Genomic DNA, 25,000 nt, shown 5'->3' on the forward strand with positions numbered 1-25,000 from the left:
ATAAATCTTTCACTGAGCAGATTTCTGCAACCAATGTTCTACCGTTAACCGAAAGTGCATTCGCTTCTCCCACGGCATACGAACTAACCCAAATTTAAAAATTCTCTAAAATGATTTTTGACGACACGGACAAACCCGTAGTTTCTCCGGGCCTTTCTTTTTGCTGTATTGCTCAAAAATACCATCATGATTTCTCACCCAGCATGTCCAATCAACAAAGAATCAGATGTCAGTTTTACATCACGCTTGTTTCATTGCTTGCTAGCTTGAGTATCAGATATTCTGGTTTCATAGAACCTATTGAAGCCTCAGAAAATAAATAATTTTATCACTAATTATTCTCAAAATTTAATAACGCTTCATATTTTCCTCCAAATTATAGATTTTTCTTTAGGAAAATGTAGAAATATTTAATCTCAACCCCGGCATTCTATACAATATTTCATATGTTGGGTGAGGTACGAATCATTTATTTTATTAAAAGACAAAAATCAATTTCATGGGAAAAGAGATGCGATAGGAACACATTCACACACCACGAAGAGGTAGATAATTTCTTTCAGATCAATGAAAATGTATACATAATTAGGTTGATTAACTTACGCCAGGAAGTTGCAATCAGCCATGGCAAACGTGGGAAGTCGGAAGTAAATACAACTGTCAATGCTACAGCTATATCTATACCCTCTGCAAGCATACTAAAGAAAGCTACCAACAGGAAGTATAACAAGAGTATAGCTGTTGCTGTACATACATCCTGAAATATAAAACAAGTATATTGTAAACGAGGTGAGGGAGCCGACAATACCCTGATATCAAGGTAGAACATATATATCTATAAATAAGTATACTGATACAAAACACCCCCCATACGCGCATCTTTCACATTCACACGTACACATACACACACATATGCAAATTACATCGACCCCAGTGTTTCACTTGTACTTAATTTATCGACCCCGAAAGGATGAAAGGCAAAGTCGAACTCGGCGGAATTTGAACTCAGAGCATAGCGACGGGCGAAATACTGCTAGGCATTTCGTCCATCACGCTAACGATTCTACCAGCTCACCGCCTTATAATGATAATTATAATGATTTCATTTATTTGCCATCAGGGCGAAGAATGAGGGTGACAATACAAAGACAGACACAAAGCGTGGGGGCGGGGGTTCATATAATGAAATGGTAAAATAAATAAATAAATAACAAGAAAAGGGGTAAGTATATTCGGTATATAATGAAGGAGAAAGGAAACATACATAGTATACAAAGGTTAAAAAAAAAAAAAACGGGAGTTGATGACAGAGATGTAGTTCTCCTGATACAGGATGATCTCTAGGGATAATCGAGGAACCAGACTGCCCAATATCTCCCTGAACATCAAGAGTAAGTGCCCTATCCAATTCCCTTACTCCAGCTCACAGTTCTACACTTAAAGAGGTACCATCCACTCTTGCCATTTTCGCAACTTTCACCCACTTTTCAATAAAATCGCTCGAGGAGAGCATTTCCCTCTCCACTCTCAGTGTCTTTTTTCCAAGTGAAACTTGAAGAAATCAATGGGACCTCTACCAAAGAAGAGTGTATTTGTCCTCATGCCTTTCAGCCTCGTCCACCAGACAACCACTGACGATGAGGATGATGGTGATGATGATACTACTACTACTACTACTACTACTACTACTTCCACCACCACCACCACCACCACCACCACTACTACTACTACTACTGCTGCTGCTGCTGCTGCTGCTGCTACACATATTTTCAAATGGGAAAAGAGATGCGATAGGATGTTGACACAAAACCGGCAATTTAGGGGGGAGGGGACTAGTTGATTACATTGACCCTAGTGCTTAACTGGTATTTATTTTATCGATCTTGAAAGGATGAAAGGCAAAATCGGCCTCGGCGGAATTTGAACTCAGAATATAGTCGGACGAAATGCCACTAAGGATTTTGCCCGGCATGTTAACTAATAATAATAATAATGATGATAATAATAATAATAATAATAATAATAATAATAATAATAATAATAATAACAACAACAACATCGCCACGATAGGGTAGGACAGTATTTACAGTGGAAAATATGTAAACACTACAAAATTAGCACTCCTACTTACTGGTCGATGAAGGTAAAAATGTCACTATCTTCTGACATTTTCCCGTCAACACTGACAGAACGACCAGACATAGTCATTAAAGACAGGGAAGAAAATACATGTAGACTAATAGATGTAAGCGTTCCCACTGATAAAAATATATCTGTAATGGAATTTGACAAATTAAGTAAATATAAGGACCTGCAATTGAAATACAAAAAAAGTGGCATCATAAAGCGAGAACTGTTCCTGTTATTTTGGGTGCCCTAGATATGATAAAAAAGGGATGTCAGAAACATCTAGATAATATCTCAGGAGAACTATGTCTCAGAGAAATCCAAAAGAGTGTGCTGATAAGTACTACCCACATTCTTAGAAAAACCCTAAATGTCTGTGTTGTATTACACGAAGATATTCCGATACGGTCCCTGCCACTCCCCCTCCCCAAGCTTTTAGTCATACTGTAACATCTCTTATCCTTCACTCGCCCTCGGACGCAGGGTGTGTCTCGGCGAGTGAATGTAATAAACATGCAGATTAAAAGTAAATAAATAAATAATAATAATAATAATAAGTCAAACATATAATAATAATAATAATAATAATAATAATAATAATAATAATAATAATAATAATAACAACAACAACAGCAATAACAATAATAATTATAAAGATTGTAACCATAAGAGCATCACAGCAAACCACAGCACATACCCAAGGCACACAGAGCTGCGCTCGGCAGTGAAGTGAAAGCACGTTATAAAAATAAAACTACTGAATAATAATAATAATAATAACAATAATAATAATAATAATATTGCAATTCTTACCTTATCGTAAGTTCTCTCAATGCCAAACAAAAATATCAGGTAGACACATGCCAATGACAAACAAAGGTTTATAAGCAGAACACTGCGAGATTTTGCTACATCGCGAGATGCCACGTGTCTAGCAAAACGAGAAACAAAACAAAAATCCAATTCCATCACTATTCAAGATTATTTACAGTTGTTTCAAGAGAAAGTGTAAGATTCTCACGAATCTTATAGATTTTCGCTTCGTAGCTTCCTTCCTTCCTTCCCTCCTTCTTTCTTTCTCTCTCTCTCTCACACACACACACACACACACACACACACAATTTTTGGATTTACAATGGTAGCTTTAGTTTCATGCGAGAATATCGCGATTATCTAGCGTTTCCACTTACGACAAAAAAATGTTGATTACCCGTTTCCGTTTTGGATAAAGCTAGGTGAGGCTACTAACTTTTTTAAATGATAATCTCACGTATGCACATGAAACTAATGGTAGCATTGTAAATCCACAAATGTAAGATGTATTTTTTACAAATACAAAGAAAAGTGCTCCTTACTTCCAGCAGGTGATATAAACTAGAATAGTGATGACGAGTGCTACGATAGAGATCCAACAGCCAATCGTTGTTATCAACTGGATTGCATGTGTCGTTTGGACATCAGTCTGTTGTTAAACAATAAAGAAATATAAATATAAATGTAAATAGTGTTGACATTTGTAACACGTTCTGCCTTCCATACATTTCCTCACTACAAACATCGTAATTCTGACATAATCAGGTATTTAGAAATTATGCAATAACAGGTCGCGGTCTCAAAGCGACGAAAATATTTTGACAAATTAAATTTAAATGTTGAAGTGAATCTAACGGCTTTTGTGTGTTATTTTAAATGGCTTATAAACACCTTCCACGCTGCAATTGTTTTCGTTCCAGCACACGATCTCAGATCAGGTCACTTGCTATGCAAGTACATCTCCGCAATAACAATTTATTAGATAATTTAGAACACTAGTAATAGTTATTATAGTGGTAGTAGCTCTTTTAGGATTGATAGTAATTTTCCCTTTGCAATGAAGGGCTGTATCCGAAACATCAGATTCCTCCTCATTCTCCTGACATACTGACTTAGCTAACTATGTGAACATTTTATTTTTATTATTTGTCAACACAAACTGATCAGTAGTTTAATAGGATTCTGCTGTTTCACTAGTAGATTATCTTTTGAAGCTTGCTTCCGAAAATCATGATTCTGGGTTCAGTTCCTCTGCGTGGCACCTTGGGTATGTGTCTTCTACTATAGCCTCGGTCCGAACAAAGCCGTGAGTGGATTTGGCGGACGGAAACTGAAAGAAGCCCTGTGTGTGTCTTTGTGTCTGTATTTGTCCTTCACCGCTGCTTGACAACCGGTGTTGGTGTGTTTACATCCCCGTAACTTAGCGATTCGAGACCGATCGAATAAGTACCAAGCATTAAAAGAAAACAAACAAGAACCTGGTCGATTCATTCGACTAAAAATTCTTCAAGGTTGTCCTCCAGCATGGCTGCAGTATAATGACTGAAAAAAGTGAACGATAAAAGGAAGATCTGTTTGTTTCACCGATGAGTATTCAGCCGTTCAATTAACTTAGTAACCTACTCAGTGAATTAACATATAAATGTCAGAGTATCCCACAGACAAATGTACTCTTAACCCTTTGCCCGTCTAAAGTATTTTTATGTTTGTCTTAGATGTCTGTGGTTATTTTCATTTCAGTTAGCCTTTGGTTTATACGTTCTGAATAAGATAATATTTCCTTCCGTCGACCCAAGTTACTCTGGTGGTTGAAAAAATTTGAATGTGTATCATATATGATGCATGGATGCCAGGAAAAATATTTTCTGCGCGTTACATGTGATACACAGGACAGGCAACGGATGGATGTAATTTTCAGGTGGAAGCTGAGTAACACAGTGTGACAAAGTAAGACTTTTAAATTACACGTACAATCAATCCGGCAAGATTCCACATAGTTTCCGTCCACTAAACTTCACTCACGTAGCTTATATCGATCCAAAGCTGTGATCAAAGATACTTGCTTAAGATGTGAGGCATTAAGAATGCATCTGGTACCTCTTTGATTACGAATCAAGCTTCTTAATCATTTGGTTTCGCTGCGTTAATGTGTGAGAAATTACAATATTTCTTTCTGATCCAGGTACATGGCCTAACATTTTGTGGGAGGGGAGTAGTCGATTACATCGACCCCAGTGCTGAACTGGTACATATCTTATCGACCCTGAAAAATAAAGTTGACCTCGTGGGAAAGTACAATATTAAAAACAAGCTTTCAAACTTACCCACGGATTCATCAGAATGGCAAAATTTGTAAGATGGTTGCAGGCACATCTTGTAAACGTGGAGTTCGTTGAATTCACGGTACACCCTTCTCTGGACCAGCCTCCTCCAGTTGTGTTTCTATATTTATAAAATTTATATTTGGTAAAAATATCATTGATAATATCATAAGGGTATCAGAGAATTATTAGAATACTTAAATACTTACTTGACCTTAAATTATACCAGGTGTTTAAATTATACGTGGTGTTTTTCACTTTTGTAATACGTATTAGTTTACTGCTAATGAAGCCAGTAATATCAATTTCAAGTTTTGGTTCAAGACCAGCAGTTTCGGGGGAGGGAGTAAATTGATTACATCGATCTCAGTGTTCAACTGGTACATATGTTATCGACCCCAAAAGGATGAAAGGCAAAGTCAACCTCGACGGAATTTGAACTCAGAACACGAAGACAGACGAAATGCTGCTCTGCATTTTACCTGGCGTGCTAGTGATTTTGCCAGCCTTAATGAAACCAGTAATATTGACAAACTGCTTTGTTAATCATTAATATTCCCTTGCTTTCATATTAAACCATTATGGCTAATTTTCATTTATAATTAATTAATAATAAACTAATAATAAACTAATAAAGGATTTCTGCAACTTGTACACGGTCACAAATTTTAGACGATTAGAATAGTACTTTATTTGATTAATCCCCGAAAGAGTAAAAGTAAAGTCGAAATCAGCGGTATTTGAACTCACAACATAGAGACGGACCCAAATATTGTAAGATATGTTATATGCCGTTCAACCGAAAACAAAAACAAAGAAAAACAAACCCCAAAACAAACAAAAATAAAAAAAACAAGAAAAACAAAACGAAATTATTTATAAACGGATGTTCTATGTAGTCGCTCAGTATGCCAGAAACAACAACCAAATCTCGAAATCACTCCCGAGTTTCAAAAAGGAAGGACACATTGTATAACGTGGTTCCAGATAACACCATAACAGGGTAGTCATATGTTGCAATGACTTTCATCATGTCTGCTCATTGAGGAATAATACGGGTTTACTGTTATATTAAACCCTTAATACTAGTTTAGTATTATATAGATACCCGAACGTTTTTTGGCCAGCTGAAAGCAGTTTTGGTACAAACTTGGCGGACACATGTCTCGTGCCCAAATCTTCAGTGATAATGGACTGAACTGATTAATCTGCACATCCTCTGATAATTCACAGGTGGTGATTCCCCTTCACAGCTGCTCACACATCTGCAATGTTTTTCTCAGTTCTGGTAGTAGCGGATCTCCCAGAACGTTCGTCGATATCGACATTTTTTTAGGCTGCCTTGGAAACGTCTGAACCACTTGTATATTTGTGTGTAGGTCATATACTCCTCCCCATACCCTTTCTGCGACTTTGCGTAGGCCTCTGAGCAGATATCGTCATGACAACTTTCTCTGTCATGGTCAATGCAACGATCATAAAGCTACACATCTTCCTTCCAAGCACTGCTGTAAACAGCGGACGTGAGCTAGAACGTTGAAACTTAGTGAACATGCACAGCAGAGTTTAAGGTCAATCTTTGCCCAGCGGCTTCACTCTGCATGCTTTAGCTTCGTTACTATTCCAACAGTCCAAATACTTACTGATCAGACCTCGTATATATACATATACTCTTTTACTCTTTTACTTGTTTCAGTCATTTGACTGCGGCCATGCTGGAGCACTGCCTTTAGTCAAGCAAATCGATCCCAGGACTTATTCTTTGTAAGCCTAGTACTTATTCTATCGGTCTCTTTGTTTCATCAGGACAATGCGCGACCCACACTGCAAAGATCATATCACAGAAGATCGAAGAGCTTGGCTGGGAAAAAATTCCTCATCCACCTTATTCTCCTGACCTTGCTCCTTCAGACTACCATGTGTTTCGTAGTTTACAGAATCACTTGGGGGACATAACTTTCGTAATCCAAGAGGAGGTTGAAACTGACATTTAAGAGTTCTTCGCTTTGAAACCAAGAGAATTTTACATTGATGGGATGAAAAAGCTTGTAAATAGATGGAAGGAAATCATAGATAATCAGGGAAAGTACATTGATGATTAAATTTCAATTACATATAACATGTGATCACTTGTTTTCTTTATTCAAAATTTGGACAGAACTTATGGGATGACCTGATATATGTATATATGTATATATATATGTATATGTATATATGTATATATATATGTATATAATACAAAGAATATATATACATGTATACACACATATATGTACATACTTACATCTACATGTGTATATACATGCATATCAGGGTACAGGACGTTAGAACAATAAACTACAGACAACGGAACGAACACATAGGAAAACGGAAAGCCACTTGGAATATCCCTTCATCAGCTGTCTATATAAATATATGTACATACGTATATGTATATATATATGTACATGTATATATATGTATGTATATGTATATATATATATATATATATATATATATATATATATATATATATATATATATATATATATATATATATATATATATATATATAATAAAGTAAAGTTGTGGAATACCGTACGAGTGGAAATATATATGAAAGAAGGTTTGAAAATGCACTTATTTTTTTTTTTAATATTTATTTACTTAACCGGTTTCACTTTTTTAGAAAAAGATTATCAAAAGTCTTTGAGAATAATAAAAAATGTTAAAAAACAGTTCGAGAATTAAAATGCATATATACATTCTTTGATGATAAAATATATTTAAAGTATAAAGCTTTGCATGAACTTTGTATTGTTACATACTGATTATTACACATTCTCTGATATTAAAATGAAAATGTTAAAAACAGTGTATGAAAATACACATATGGAAAAATACATATACATATTCTTATACATATTCTTTCACAATACATATACATATTCTTATACATATTCTTTGACAATAAAGTTGAAGAGGAACTGACCTGGCTTTTTCCTCTTGTGTATATTGAGGGAATGTTTTATTGTCTTAAGAGACAGTATGACTGGCTAGCTGGGGTGGGAGGGAAGAAGAGTTAAAAAGGATTTTTTAATTTTATTTTTGGTTGGTCTGTGACAGTCTGTCATGGTTCACTGGATTTTGGGACTGGTTTTGTGCACATCTCTATGTGTGTGTGTATATATGTGTGTTTGTGTGTGTGTGTGTGTGTGTGTGTGTGTGTGTGTGTGCCGTTTTTATTGGTCCCAGAGTTTATTGTGGAATGTGTATATGAGTGTGTGTTTGAGTGTTTTTTGTGTCGGTGGGGATGTTAGGTGTGTGTACGTGAGAGTGTGCGTATATCTCTTTGTCTGAGTATGTATGTGTTGTTTTGATCGTCCTTGTGGTGTGTGTGTGTGAGAGCAACCGTATGTATGTGTGAGGGTGTGTACGTATGTGTGCATATGTGTGTGTATGTATGTGTGCATCTGTGTGTGTGCGTGGGAGTGTTTTGTGTGAGTGTGGGAGTGTGTGTGTGTCTCTCTGTCTGAGTGGGTGTGTTGTTTTAAATATCATTGTGGTGTGTGTGTGTGTGTAAGCAAACGTATGTGTGTGATGGTTCATATGTATGTGTATGTCTATGTTTGTGTGCGTGCGTGCGTGTGTAGCATGTGTATATGAGTATTGTGTGTTTTATCTATGGTAGGATGGTGTGTGTATGTGTGTGCACGTTTGTGTGAGTGTGTATGTGTGTGATTAATATTTGTTAGGGTGTTGTGTGTGCGCATGTGTGTGTATGTGTATATGTGTTTGTTCGCGTGTGTGCGTGAGTGCGTTTGTGAGTGCGTGTGTATGTGTGTTTGTGTGTTTTTTGTGTCGGTGGGGATGTTAGGTGTGTGTACGTGAGACTGTGCGTATATCTATTTTTCTGAGTATGTATGTGTTGTTTTAATCGTCCTTGTGGTATATGTGTGTGAGAGAGAGCAACCGTATGTATGTGTGAGGGTGTGTACATATGTGTGCGTCTATGTGTGTATGTATGTGTGCATCTGTGTGTGTGCGTGGGAGTGTTTTTTGTGAGTGTGGGAGTGTGTGTGTACGTGAGTGTGTGTGTGTCTCTCTCTGTCTGAGTGAGTGTGTTGTTTTAAACACCCTTGTGGTGTGTGTATGTGTGTGTGCGTAAGCAACCTTATGTGTGTCTGATGGTTCATATGTATGTGTATGTCTGTATGTGTACGTATGTCTATTTGTGTTGTGTGTTGGTGGAGGTGTTATGTGTGTGTACGTGAGTTTGTGTGTGCCTCTAAGTATGTTTGTGTTTGAATTGTCATTGTGGTGCGTGTGTGTGTGAGAGAGAGCAACTGTATGTGTGTGCATGAGGGTGCATGTGTGTGTGAGCATGTATGTGTGTGTTGTATTTATTAGGTGTCCTTGTACGTTGGGTTTATCCAGGTGATGTGTATGTGCGTGCATGTGTGTTCCGTGTATGTTGGTACTGGGTATGCGTTTGTATGTGTGTGTATGTTGGTACTGGGTATGCGTTTGTATGTGTGTGTATGTGTGTATGTGGGTATGGTTTGTGTAGTTTCCTGGTGTATATGTGTACATGTGTGTGTGCGCTGTCATTGTGAGTGATTAGTTTTGTTTGTATTGTTAGTACAGTATGTGTGTGTATACGTGTGGGTGTGTTTGTGTGAGTGCGTCTATGTGGCTTGTATTTGTCGGGGAGGTGTGTTATCGTGTGTGCATGTGTGCTTGTGAGTGTTTGTTGTGATTGTTGGGATTGTATTGTGTGTGTTTTTCTTTTGAGTGTGTGTGTGACATTTTTACTGGGGAACAGGCGTATGGTGTTTGTATGTGTGTGTACATATGTATGCAAATATGTGTGTGTGAATATGATTTGTGGTTGCCAGAGTGGTGTGTAGGTGTGTGCATGTACCTTTTTACATATGTGTGTATGGGTGTTGGTTGTGGTTGCTACAATTGTATTGTAAGTGTATATATGCATGGGTTTTTTCTTGAAATGTATGTGGGTTTGTGCTCTAGTGTGGAGATATTGTGATTGTCTGTGTGTGTATATATGTGTGTAAGTGTGTTCGTGTCGGAGGTTTGCATTGTATTGGTGTGTGTGTGATTTTGCGTATCTGTGTGTCTTTGTTTTGGACGTGCACCTGGGGAGGGGGCTTATGTTAGAGTATGTTGAGCTGTGGTCTGTATTTTTGAATAAGATTATTTTCCCTATTTATTCGTGTTTGGTCAGTGGTGTTGTCTGAGCATTGGTATAATGGGAAAACTAGGAATTTGGGTGACTTGTTTTGTGCACAGATATATATATATATATATATATATATATATATATATATATATATATATATATATATATATATATATATATATGTATATATATATATATATGTAGGGAGAATTTCCCCCCCAAAAAAACAAAAGACGAAGACAGGTGGTGTAGACAACAAACAGATGTATTAGTATAACGCTCGGGAAGTGAAAAAGTCTTTAACGTTTCGAGCCTACGCTCTTCCACAGAAAGCAACACAGAAAGAAACAAGGAGAAAAAAAAAGAATGTGTAGTGGCTAGCTAAATGTATATATGTATATAGATATATGTGTATATATATATATATATATATATATATATATATATATGAGAGAAAGAGAGAGAGAGACCAAGGTATGGCTGTATGGTAAGAGGTTTGCTACCCGACCACATGTTTCCGGGTTCAGTCACAGTGTGTGCCGGTTGGGCAAGCATCTTCTACTAAATCCCCTAATCAGACCCTTGGTGAGTGGACCTGGTAGACGAAAACTGAAAGAAAGCTCGTCGCTTATATACATATATATATATATATATGTGTGTGCGTATATATATATGTATGTATATATATATATATATATATATATATATATCTATATATCTATATATATACACACACACAAATATATGCGAGTGCGGGCTTGTGTATGTGTGCGTGCGTGTCTTTGTGTATCTGTTTGCTCCCATTACTGCTTGACACCTAGTGTTGGTGTGTTGAAGTCCTCCTACTCGAGCGGTTCGGCAAAAGAGTCTGATACAATCAGTACCAGATTTAAGAAAAAAGTACTCGGGCTGATTAGTTCGAGTAAAATTTTTCAAGGTAGCGCCCCAGCAAGGCGACAGTTTAATGACTAAAACATGTAAAAGGTAAAAGACACACACAGACACACACATCCGTATCTGTTGCGTCCCTTCATGTCAAACGTTTCTTAAACAATTAACGATTGTAGATTGTTAAAATAATAGACATTGTTAAAATTAGTATTAGCCAGACTGCAACAAGTAATGAGGTCAATATATCGTCTAGGAAAAGAAATATGAAAGAATTTCTTAATGGCCGTGCTCCAGCATGGCTCAGTCTACCGACTGAAATTAGTATAGAAGTGTGTGTTTGTGCGTGTGTGTACATAGCATAAATGAACACATATGTAAAATAAAATAAAAACAACAATAACATGTTTGTTGCTCCTCTTATTTTTCGAATGCTACTTATACATAATTTACTTTATTTAATATCTGAACCTGTTCTGGCTTGAAACAATCTACTTGAACATTTTATTGATAGATGGCAGACAACCAAAAATTAGATATAATACCAAATGAAATACGAGCCAACGAGCCAACTGGAAAACCTCTTTTAAATGGCTGCTTGATCTACGAAGAGAAACAGTTAAATCTTCCGTAAATTACGTCCTAACGTCTTAAAAACAAAGAAAAAAGAAAAAAGAAAACAAAAACTAAGTAACCAAAAACAAAATCGAAAGATATATTGTATAGGGCACTCCTAAATACACTACATTTTAATAAAATACAGGATGGTTACGATGGGACCGTTGGAAGGAATGAAAGACAACACAGAATAAAGGTTTGGACTTAGAACGAAATGAGATGCAAATAAAATTAAGTGGCTGTGGATTGGTAGAGTCGGTAAAGAAGCGGAGAAATGTTGTATATCCCTATGTGTCTACTTTCTGAGTTCAAATCCCACCGAAATCAATTTCACCTTTTATATCTAAAGGGTCGATAACAAGTATCTTAATATCTTAAAAATAGGAAGGACATGTTGGATAAAGTAGTTCTTGGTGCACTATGTCTGAAAACAATGTGGGTCGGTTACAATGGATTTTCTACTAGGTTACCCTAACTGTTAGAGATATTAGCGATAATCTTCCTAAAGCTAAATCAAATAGTGAAAGACGTATTGCATTTAGTCCTAGGTATATTAAAGTCTTAGATATATTAAAAAATACTATTAGGCTGGTTTAAAAAGAATACAGGGGATTGAACTGTAATAATGAAATGAAATATAGTTTCAAATAAGTAAATGAAATATATGAACGAATCTGAATGATGTTTGAATTTTTTTTAGTTTCGAGTTCAAAACTTAAGAATGTTATCTGACATTTCAGTATTGATTTCTAACATTAGATATGGTTCCCTAATTTTGTGGATTGCAACAGAGATAGTTCACAAAAGAAATGAAAGGCAAAGTAGAATGCGATAAAATTTGAACGAAATAAGATGCAAATGAAAATGGCAGGCAGTAGGTTGGCGTAATTCCTATAGCAAATCCCGTCAAAGTCCTCTTCACCCTTTATTATTCCAGAGTCGATATCAAGGTAATCTCTTCAATGCTGTACCGAATTCTATGATCTGGTTTTTAATAATTATTTTTGTATTTTCAGATAATATTAGGAATGTCCGTTTGCTATGAAGTATGTATAAGTTAAAGTTTCCGGCACAAGTAGTTGTTAAAGGTTAACACCCGAAGTGATAACACCACTTTCTGTTTCTTTCTAATTCTTCTGATGAAGGCCTAGCGCCCGAAACATTAGATACTTATCTCCCAATAGCAGTTGAATTTCTCGATTTGTTATTGAACATTTTTAGGATTCTCACTTAGGCACAGGGTCATACATTTTCTGTGATGGCTATATTTTTTATATCGATCTCAGAGCTTGAATAATCCAATATAACTACATCGATGCTTGGAAGAATGAATGGGATTTAAACTCAGAACGTAAAGGGAAGTAACTGAATATCACAAAATATATGGTCGGACATTCTACTAATTCTGTCAATCCACCAACCTTCTGCTTTTAAATATTATTGAGAACTGAAGAGCGGTGAACTGCCCAAAGCTGTAAAGTGGTGAACAGAACACCACACGGCTTTAAGTTACGTTTCTGTACGTTCTGTGCTCACATACTTTTGAGATTGACATTACTTTTCAACCCTTTGAATCTAAAAAATAAGTATCAGTTTATATCAACTATATTCCTCTTTCAAAATATCTAACCTACCTGCTGGAAATGGGAAGACCGTAGACTGGTAGAATCGGTAGAGCAAGAAAAAAATATTTTGCTGTATTTAGTCAGGCCCCTGCTTTCTGAGTTCAAATCACTGTATGATTAACTTCATTTTACTTAATCCTTCCTAGGTCTATAACATAAGTAACAGTGAAACACTGGGCTAATATAATCGACTCTAACTTGACCACAAAACTGTGATCCTTTGCCTATCTTAGTTAACATTTAGCTACTGCTTTTATACTGAATGCAAATACAACGCGATAAACAAAAATATTGGAACGAGAATGTTGGGACGCTTCTGATCTAAAGTACATTTGATTAGAGATGACTAGGGGTTAAACAAGTATATCACACGGTTGTGTGCAACACATACTTGGCTAGTCCATATTCTTTATAGTGAGTTTCTCTACACGCTTTATTAATTGAAATCACTGACACTAATCTAACGACGCCGCGTCTATCACTAACTTCAGCCGAAAGAATATACCGTGATTACGTTTTTACCAGTGACTTGACGAAAGGCGGTTCCAATTGGTAAACAATTTGGATCACTTGATTAAGAGGGTTCAGTTTTACAGTTTGTGAAATCGCGTCAGATTTATAAAACAAACAAAAACAAACAGAACACACCATATTCATATTGTGACTGTTATTACAAAGGGAACTTGTTTATTTCTCATTAAGTCAATCAGTTGATAAAATATTGGGTCATCCCATAAACAATGCAGTTTTTTATACTTCTTTTATTTTTCAAAATTAAGATCAAGCTCTTATTTTAATCTAAAATATACTCTCTCCTTCATTTTCTACAATGCTCTTCTATCTATCTGGTAGACTTGCAAGGCCCTTCTTCCAAAATTCACTGGTCCGTGATGAAAAATACACCTCCAGTACTGTTCTGATCTCGTCTACAGAATTCCTATTTTTTCCGTTCAAATGATTTTGAAGACTGCGGAATAAATGATAATCAGATGGGGTAATGTTCGGCAAATATGGTGAGTGGGATATCGTTTCCCAATCAAACTGCTCCAGCCTTTCGAATGTCATCCTCGCTGTATGTGGCTGATGGAAGAATACCTTTCGATTTGATACCAAAGATGGTCGTTTTTCTTCTAGCGCTGACTTAAACCGCTCAAGCTGCTCGCAGTAGATCTCCTTTGTTATCATTTGGTTTGGGTTTAAATGTTCAAAGTGGACTAAACCTTTCATATTCCACCAAACAGATAACAACACTTTACGTGGGTGAAGATCTTCTTCAGCCTGGAGTGCCTGTGTTTCTCCTTTCCCTATCAACTGTCTTCGGAGCTTGACATTTTTATAGAGAACTCATTTCTCGCCACCAGTTACTATTCAGTCCAAGATCATTCGTGACAACAAAGAAGAGCGCACATTCACTCTCTGCGCGCGATTAGACTTGGGAAGTTTGTGCAGAACCCATTGACCCAATTTGCTGACTTTTCCGATGGTACGCAGGTGTCAATGAATGAGTGAATGATCAAATCCAAGGTTCTCTGCTAGTCCTTCAGTTACGATGGGATTTTGTTCCACCAGGGTGTGCAGGATGTCCTCGTCGAGCTCCACAGATCTTCCAGGACGAGACTCGTCTTCTAGGCTGTAGTTTCCGGCTCGGAATTTCTGGAACCACCGTTGAAACTGGTTTACGCTTATTGTCCGATCCCCATCTACTGCATTAATATGCCTCGCACTTTCCTTTGCCTTGTTGCTTTCATTGAACTCACGAAGCAAAATATGCCCAATATGCTCCTTTGTCTCTTCCATTATAGCTTTGAAAAAATAACTGTTAAAATCGAACTACACTCTTCAAAACTTGCACTAAGAATAAAGTTGATTTTTTATTGCCCACCTGGGGCGACATAGAGGGGACAATATAAGGACATGTGGGGACATATAGCAAATTTAAAACAATGAACAAAAGCGTATGTTACAGTAAAAGACAAATGAAAATTAGAAATGAAATGAAGTTTTCTCAGCCCCATCTCTGAGTTACTTCATTTTTACCTTTGTTCATATTTTCTTTTTGTACTTGGTACCTTCCAAGATGTGGAAACCGTACTCCTTTATTAATTGCGTGTAATCCATGTTCCATGGTAATTTTTCAATATCTAGTTCGATTTCCCACATTTTAAATCCTTCAAATTTTAAAACTTTTTCCTTCTGGTCCTCGTCCAACAACAGGCAGCAAAACCACTCTTGCACATTGTCGAACTTGCGAGTGTCCACCACTCTTATCTTTTTCCACGTTTTTATCTCCTCACACAGATCCTTATTAGTATTGTCATACATAATTGCAAAGTTACTTTTGCTTTTTTATTCGGGAGGTGCAGAGGTTGAACGGCTTGTGTCTGAATGTATTTCTTTGTGTGTTGGAGGGGGGCGGGTAGGTTCAGTGTTTGTAGGGAGCAGGTGGGAGGAAGAGACTGTGGGTGGGGTGGGTGTCTGTATTTTACCTGGTTTCCTCCTTTTTCTTTTCATTTTCTTACCTGGTGTCACAATTCGCCTTCTGTTCCGCTTGTTTCTGCTGGTGGTGGTGATGGTAATTTTTCCTTTTGTCTTACCGCTCCTTCCTTCCCCTTTTTGTCTTGTAGAGGGCAGTTTGCTGTAATGTGGCCTTTCTGCCCTCTACTCTAACTACCATTATTGCATCGTCAAATGCTATTGTTTCTGGCAATTCTTCTATTATTTCTTTCGGTCCCTGTATCACCATGTTTAGGGATTGACCCTTCCAATTTCTTGTTCCCGTCTTAGTGGCCTGGAGAACTGCCACCGTTACTGAGCAAGACAGCGGCTGCTATCCATGCTACATCAACTTCTAGGGAGATTCCCTCTACGCTGACCCTTATGGCACGCCTTCCACGATATATCGGCAACATCACCACTTCATCGGTTTTTAATATTGTTGCCGTGTTCAAATTTGTAACGGTTGCATCCCTAACTTGTACTTCAATTGGTCCAAATTTACTCCCTCTTGTTATGTACTTGATTTCCTTCCAGACTGGCCTTGATGCTTTCTCCACTTGATTCGTCGTCATTTCGTCAATTCTTCTTGAGACTACAGAGTTTGTCTTATATGTTACCATGCATTCCATCCTGTTAATAATTATATCCAATGGAGTTGTCACTTCCACTTTAGTTCCTTCCCTTTTCATCATTTTTGAGTAGTCCTTCCACTCGTTCCAATCCATACTCTACTCCGATATCTTTGCCACCTCTGCGAAGCTTCTATTTTGCCTTGCTTTTTTGTTCATGGTAGTCCATGAAATGTCCAATTGCTCAGAATCGGACAACTCTGTATCTGCTGTCTGAAAATCTGATGTCTTCTATTTTTATACTTGGCCTATCCTCCTATATAGGAGGGAAAGCACAACTAGACGGCCACAAGGCAGCAAAAACCAAAGTGTTCAGCGAACATAACAACAATTCAAACAACAGTGCAACAATATTTAAACAACAATACAACAGTAATACGAACCAAACTCTTCAAAAATGCACGAAGAATAACAACAAGGTAAAATTACTACCTAATTTTTTAGCAAGTTAATGCAGGTAGCTTAATGCAGGACGGAAAAAACCCCCCAGAGAAATGGTACACAAATACAAATGCAAATAACAGGATATCTACAACAGGTGTCTTTCGACTGAGGACGAGTTAAATTAAGCTGGCGTGTGTGGAGGTAAAGCCTTGCGGCAGGGACATAGGTTTTGACGGGTACAGTGAGGAATATAGATGTTGCACGGATGGTAGTCGAACCAAGAAAGAAAGGTCAGGCTTGGCCGAACACCGGTTACATGGGGAGAGAAGAGATTCATGTATATATATATATATATGTATATGTATGTGTATGTATGTGTATGTATGTATGTGTATGTATGTGTAAGTATGTGCATGTATGTATGGGTATGTATGTATGTGTATGTATGTATGTGTATGTATGTATGTGTATGTATGTGTATGTATGTATGTGTATGCATGTATGTGTATGTATGCGTATGTATGTGTATGTATGTATGTGTATGTATATATGTGTATGTATGTGTATGTATGTATGTGTACGTATGTATGTATATATATGTGTGTGTATGTATGTGTATATGTATCTATGTGTATACATATATATGTATATATACATGTGTGTGTATATGTATATATACATATGTGTATATATATGTGCATATATATATATATATATATATATATATATATATATATATATATATATATATATATATATATATATATATATGTATATATAGTTATATGTATATGTATATATATATATGCATTTATATATGTGCAATAGTTATATAGTTATATGTGTGTATATGTGTATGTATATATATGTATGTATATATATGTATATATATATATGTGTGTGTATGTATGTATATGTATGTATGTATATATATGTATGTTTATGTATGTACATGTATGTGTATGTATATATATATATATATATATATATATATATATATATATATATATATGATTTGAACCTGAGATATAAACTAATGAATCTAATAACAAAATGATTTTGTTTCGTGAATAAAAACTCCCAATAACTCTCATGGTTTAGTAAACAGAAAAAGAAAGCAATAAAGAAAATTAATTTTTTAACTTATAATACTTACGTTAAGTTGAAATTCCAAAAGCTACATTGCGGTTTTGAAAAATTCTATGCAAAAAAGAAAAAAAAACTCCAATAAAATAAGAATATTGATTGTGTAGGAAAATATGAGAACTAGGTTACACATTTATAGGAAAAATATAGGAACAATGCTACATGTTCATGGGGAAAGATCTATCCAGATGATTATTACTTATTCTATGGGTACTTATTTCAACACAGCTGGTCTATAATTCATCCTCTCCTGGAGAAGAAAAAGAAAAAATTGACCTCGATTTAATATAAATTGAGATTATATAAGAATCTATACCTTCATTTGGCTTGTCAGGATATGCATGACATTATGCTAATCGCTTATAGAAATTTATAGTGCAATTAACACTTGGATAGGTCAATATTTGTTGGCACTCCGTCGCTTACGACGTCGAGGGTTCCAGTTGATCCGATCAACGGAACAGCCTGCTCGTGAAATTAACGTGCAAGTGGCTGAGCACTCCACAGGCACGTGTACCCTTACGTAGTTATCGGGGATATTCAGCGTGACACAGTGTGACAAGGCTGACCCTTTGAATTACAGGCACAACAGAAACAGGAAGTAAGAGTGAGAGAAAGTTGTGGTGAAAGAGTACAGCATAGTTCGCCACCATCCCCTGCCGGAGCCTCGTGGAGCTTTAGGTGTTTTTGCTCAATAAACACTCACAACGCCCGGTCTGGGAATCGAAACTGCGATCCTATGACCGCGAGTCCGCTGCCCTAATCACTGGGCCATTGCGCCTCCAGGTCAATATTAATCAGCTGAATTAGCGTATGAGTATAAGTACTGGCAACCTGAATGAATGGATTCATTAATAGTAGTACTGCACAGCGAGAGAGTAAGTAGCAATATAAGGTAAATTTAGGAGCACGTTTTTATTATAAACACGTTTAACTTCATTGTAGAAAGTAGTTATTCGTTAAGTAACAACTTTGATTACTTTCAATGTTCATTAAGGTATCAGAAATCGGCCACTTATTTCTGTCTAATGATAAAACAGTAGCTTACAGCTATTTGCAGTACACACAAATAAATTGGTCAGCCAACAGTCTATATTTTACGCAGCAAGGTGAAATTTGTGCTCAATAAACACACAAGATCATAAGTTTACTTGTATAGTACTTCTATTATGCAATTAATCAATAATTCCAGTTTTTAACATTTGTACCGTTATGCAAATTAGGCACATCAATCTGATCGCTATGAAATGTTTCTATTAGCAAATTTTTAGATTTTATATCAGTATGCAAATTAGCTTAAAGATATAGGATAAAGATACTTCCCGGAACATGTTGACTCATATGGCCGGTTTCCAGGTTTCCATGGTGAATATATTCCCTACCTGGACGGGGCGCCGGTCCGTCGCAGAATTACTCATTTTTGCCAGCTGAGTAAATGGAACAATGTGAAATGGAGTGTTTTGCTCAAGAACACAACGCGTCACCTGATCTAGGAATCGAAACCATATCTTATGATCATGAGTTCAACACCTTCACCACTAGGCCACGCGCCTCCACATGCAAATTAGACAGATCAGTTTTGTTCTTTCCGAGTTTGAGTTATCCGATACATTGCTACAAGCTCCTCTTCTGTTGGTGGATAAGAATGAGAAACTAATCTTTGAAAAGGCGTCAGTAAGTACTGAAACTATTAACGACAATTTCTTTTTCTGGCCTCTGATAGTAAGATAGTTGATTTACCAACAATATCTACTTTTAAATGCTTACTAAAAGCATAGGTTCGTATGCTTCGTGCTTGTTTGTATAGCTCTATGCAAATAAGCAATCACTCACATCCACACCGGCACCCATTTATCTCCCACACATACGTGCATATGCAGAGTCTCTCTCTCTCTCTCTCTCTCTCTCTCTCTCTCTCTCTCTCTCTCTCTCTCTCTCTCTCCCTCCCTCCCTCCCTTCCCCTCTCTCTCTCATTAACGCGTGCACGCGTGTTTATGTTCTGTCTCCGCCATTACGGATATAAACCTAAAATGACGTCTTGGGTTCCTATCTTTATCATTTTTTAATATTTTACTTGTTTCAGTCATCGGATCGCGGCCATGCTGGGGCATCGCCTTAAAGGGTTTAATCAAAAAATGATCCCACTATTCATTTCTTTTAAGGCCTGGTACATAATATATCGTCTCTTTTGCCTAACAGCTAAGTTACAGGATGTAAAAAAACACCGGATGGTGGGGGACAAACACGAACTCAAAGACACATCCGCATGCATGCATGCATGCAAAAATACATACTTACATGCATACATACATAGACAGATACACACGCGCGCGTGCACACAGACACACACACACACACACACACAACGGGCTTTCAGTTAGCAACACCACTCAAAGTTTCTTATTTCCTTATTGCCCACAAGGAGCTAAACATAGAGGGGAAAAACAAGGACAGACAAAGGAATTAAGTCAATTACAACGTCCCAGTGCGTAACTGGTACTTGATTTATCGACCCCGAAAGGATGAAAGGCAAAGTCGACCTCGGCGGAATTTGAACTCAGAACGTAACGGCAGACGAAACACTGCTAAGCACTTCGCTCGGCGTGCTAATTTTTCTGTCAGCTCGCCACCCTATTTCTGTCTAGCAAAACCACTCTCAAAGTTTCTGCCAGCTCGCATATATATATTGCCGCAGAAAATTTATCCATTCTATACATAGAGATATATAAAACGAAAGCGCCGCACTAAAATATATAGTGAGGTTCGATATAATTATCCAAAATTCCCTGAATACAGTGCCTAGCATGAACTCAGTCCAGTAACTGAAGCAAATAAAAATAAATAAATAAATAAATAAAAGATTAAACGATTAAACGATTTGAAGGTAATAAAAAATTGTAACGTTAACTGACCGACAACAGATGTTCAAAGTTCAGCAATATTGGATTTGATAAATTTACTGGTGTAGCTTTCGCGAAACTGAGTGACAATACATAAGAATTCAACTTCGTCTTCCTGTAATATATAAAATAAGAGAACTCTTATAATCTATATGCAACCACTGAAGTTTTCTTTCTCTCTCTGTCTCTCTCTCTCTGTCACATAAATACGCACGCACGCACGTAAACACAGAATTATTCTTTGTATATGTATGTATGTATGTATCTATGTATATATATATATATATATATATATGTATATATATATATATATATATATATATATATATATATATATATATATATATATATATATATATATATATATGCGTACATATATGCATAGACATAGGTATACACACACACGTACACACACATATATTTACATACTATATTCTTTTATTCTTTGTACATGTTTCAGCACTAAGATTGTGGCCATGCTGGAGCATATATATATATATATATATATATATAGGTGAGAAAGTTGGTATGTGAAAGCACGTAGTTGGATGTATAAAAGATAATAAGAGTGATAAAACTACAGAAGGCTTGTGTTACATGGTTAAAGTGTATATTTAAATTATGTCAGAAAAATGTTATAAATTTTTTTGGTATATAAACATTGTATTTGGAGAAATAACCGGTTTCGTGTTGTCTTTTCAAATTTCTCTACTTCATTGTAACATGTGTTCGCTCCAGTCTGAAAAGAAGAGTTCTAGATAGGGGGAGGTAATTAGGGATTTCTTCCGGTATAAGGGAGATAATCGAAATCTAGGAGGTGGTAGAATTTGATTAATTTACCATGGTTTTGTTCTATATTTTTTTCCTTCTCAGTGGGGTGATGAATTTCCTTATTTAAATGTGTTAGCAATGGTTAAGTTTGGGTTTGTATTTTTGAATGAAAAACGTTTCCTTATTTAATCTAATTTGTGTTGGTGTTCTAATGGCACATTGATAGAAAGGAAAGATTATAAATTGTGGTAGCATTTGTTTTGCGCATTTCTCAATATGCTCACTAAAATGTATCATTCGGTATTCTGGGCATGCAATCTGCTGTCGATGCAGAGTGCATCTGCGTCTGAGCGATAATCCTGTGGACCCTATGTAGTTTTCGTGGCAGCCCGAGCATCTTATTACATAAATAAGGTTTTCTGAGGCACAAGTAAAGTCAGATTTAACTTTGAATTTTTGTCCCTCTTTGAAGAGGAATTCTGAACCTTCTAGAATGTTTGGGCATGTTGCGCAATTTGGTCGACTCCATTTTTTTATTTTTGCATCTGTTATTTTGGAAAATAATTTTGCCTTTGTGAGGATCTTTTTCAGTGATTTTGGTTGTTTGTGGCTTTTAATGATTTTGTGTGTGTGTAAAAATTCCTTTAATTTGGGCTCCTTATGTAGCATTGGTATGTTTTGGGTGATGATGGTGAAGGCTTCTTTGTTTCTGGGGTTGTATGTGGATATGTACGGCAGTATTTTCGGGGAAGGTGTGTTGCTGTGTTTAACTTTTCTTAAGTTTTCTATGTTAATTTGTGATGCACGTCTGATTCCATCCTCTATGAGTTGAACTGGGTAGTGTCTGTCAATTAGTGTATTTTTGAGTTCTTGTAGCTGTAGTCTCTAGTATTTTGTTCTGACACTATTGTGCATATCCTTCTTGCAAGGTTGAAGGGGATGTTTGTCTTGGTGTGTCTTGGGTGGCATGAATCAAATAGTAGATATTGTTTGGCGTCTGTGGTTTTGTAAAATATGTCCGTTTCTATTTTTAGGTTTGCTTTTTTAATTAGTATATCCAAGAATGGGAGCTCCTTTTGGTTGTACTCCATTGTGAACTGTATGTTTGGGTTGACACTGGCCCCCACCGAACTCAAGAACAACACAAAATAACACCAGATCAAGAAACATCCCACATACTAGAGTTACACACATCACTAACCAAACACCCATAGACACCCACACACATATAACAATCTAAGGCAACAATACTACCATTCTCCCGAACCAATCCCATATAACCTCACAGACAGCTCATGCAAACAAAATTACAATCAACATTTTTTAGCCCCAGACCAGAGACACCAGGACACAGGCTGGAATCTAGTAATCAGGAAAAACCGAAGATAATCAATCTCTCAAACAAACCTCTTTCAAGCATAAAAATAGACATCCTCTCAAAAGGGCTAAAATTCACCCCAACTCCACGCAGAGCCAACCAAAATGAAGTGAAGGACAGTATAACAGAATTCTGTAGAAAATTAAGACTCACAGAAGCATTAACCAATCACAACACTGAACATGACTCACTAGTCAAAAACAAAAGTGAGCACATCCCACACAAAGGTAGAAATAAAAATCTAGATGAATTCTGCAACCATATCGAGAACTTCCCTTTCCACACCATGCATAAACAGACAGTTAACTCAAACTTTAACACTACACAATAGAAGGAACTAATAGAACTCCAAAATAATGAAGATATTACGATTAAGGAAGCAGATAAAGGAAGTGCAGTTGTAATAATGAACACATTATACTATAGAAACCTAGTAATCTCCATGCTGGATGACAATCAACACTATGAAAAAGTCACAAACTACACCCCACAAAAAATAATGAAAACCCTGTCCTCACTAATTAAAACACATGGAAATGAACTGACACCCAAGGAGATTGATTTTCTAACAAACTTCAAATACAAGCCTAGCCTCTTCTATGGTCTGCCAAAAAATACACAAAAGCCAGATCATAAATGAGACCATCAAAAAATCACCAAAGACATACATACATACACCAAACCCGGGGGACCTAAAACTGCGACCCATCATAGCTGGCCCAGCCTGTAAAACACACAGACTAAGTCTATTTATGGACATCCTCCTAAAACCCTTCCTTAAACACATCAATAGCTATATCAGAGATGACTTGGATATGTTAAATCACCTCCCAAAGAAAGTCAAGGAAGAAACAATCATGGTCTCATTTGACGTGATTAATTTATACACCAGTATACCTCATAATTATGGACTAGAGGCAATTCAGTTCTGGCTGGATCAATTCCCGAAAGAAATCCCAAACAGGATCAGTAAAGAATTCATTACTAAATCGGTTGAATTCATATTACGAAACAACCACTTCATGTTTGACAATACTTTCTACCGACAAAAATCCGGAATTGCTATGGGCACTAGGGCAACTCCAGTCATTGCGAACCTAACAATGGGTTACTTGGAAATAATAATATACCAGGAATCTTTATCCACCTTTGGAAACACCCTTTTCCAATGCATAAAAGAAAATTGGAAAAGGTTCCTGGACGACTGTTTCATACTCTGGAATGAAAACACAGATGAACTCTTGAAATTCAAAAGTCTATTGAACAGTGTCAACCCAAACATACAGTTCACAATGGAGTACAACCAAAAGGAGCTCCCATTCTTGGAAATACTATTTAAAAAAGCAAACCTAAAAATAGAAACGGACATATTTTACAAAACCACAGACGCCAAACAATATCTACTATTTGATTCATGCCACCCAAAACACACCAAGACAAACATCCCCTTCAACCTTGCAAGAAGGATATGCACAATAGTGTCAGAACAAAATACTAGAGACTACAGCTACAAGAACTCAAAAATACACTAATTGACAGACACTACCCAGTTCAACTCATAGAGGATGGAATCAGACGTGCATCACAAATTAACATAGAAAACTTAAGAAAAGTTAAACACAGCAACACACCTTCCCCGAAAATACTGCCGTACATATCCACATACAACCCCAGAAACAAAGAAGCCTTCACCATCATCACCCAAAACATACCAATGCTACATAA

General features: G+C 36.6%; 1 protein-coding gene across 2 annotated transcripts in view; it reads right to left on the reverse strand.

Moving 5' to 3' along the window:
- Positions 1-25,000, reverse strand: part of LOC106872857 (uncharacterized) — a 245,850-nt gene that overhangs the window by 19,762 nt on the left and 201,088 nt on the right. For both annotated transcript variants that reach the window (XM_089350847.1, XM_089350848.1), the window contains 6 exons: positions 21,139-21,241; positions 18,237-18,280; positions 5,265-5,382; positions 3,483-3,589; positions 2,941-3,058; positions 604-757 (listed from right to left, as the gene is read on the reverse strand). In XM_089350847.1, the coding sequence (XP_089206973.1) occupies positions 604-757; positions 2,941-3,058; positions 3,483-3,589; positions 5,265-5,382; positions 18,237-18,280; positions 21,139-21,241 (644 nt within the window). The remainder of the gene's footprint in view (positions 1-603; positions 758-2,940; positions 3,059-3,482; positions 3,590-5,264; positions 5,383-18,236; positions 18,281-21,138; positions 21,242-25,000) is intronic.

This window comes from Octopus bimaculoides, chromosome 4 (genome assembly GCF_046866305.1).
Source record: "Octopus bimaculoides isolate indiv1 chromosome 4, ASM4686630v1, whole genome shotgun sequence".
Lineage (NCBI taxonomy): Eukaryota > Metazoa > Mollusca > Cephalopoda > Octopoda > Octopodidae > Octopus > Octopus bimaculoides.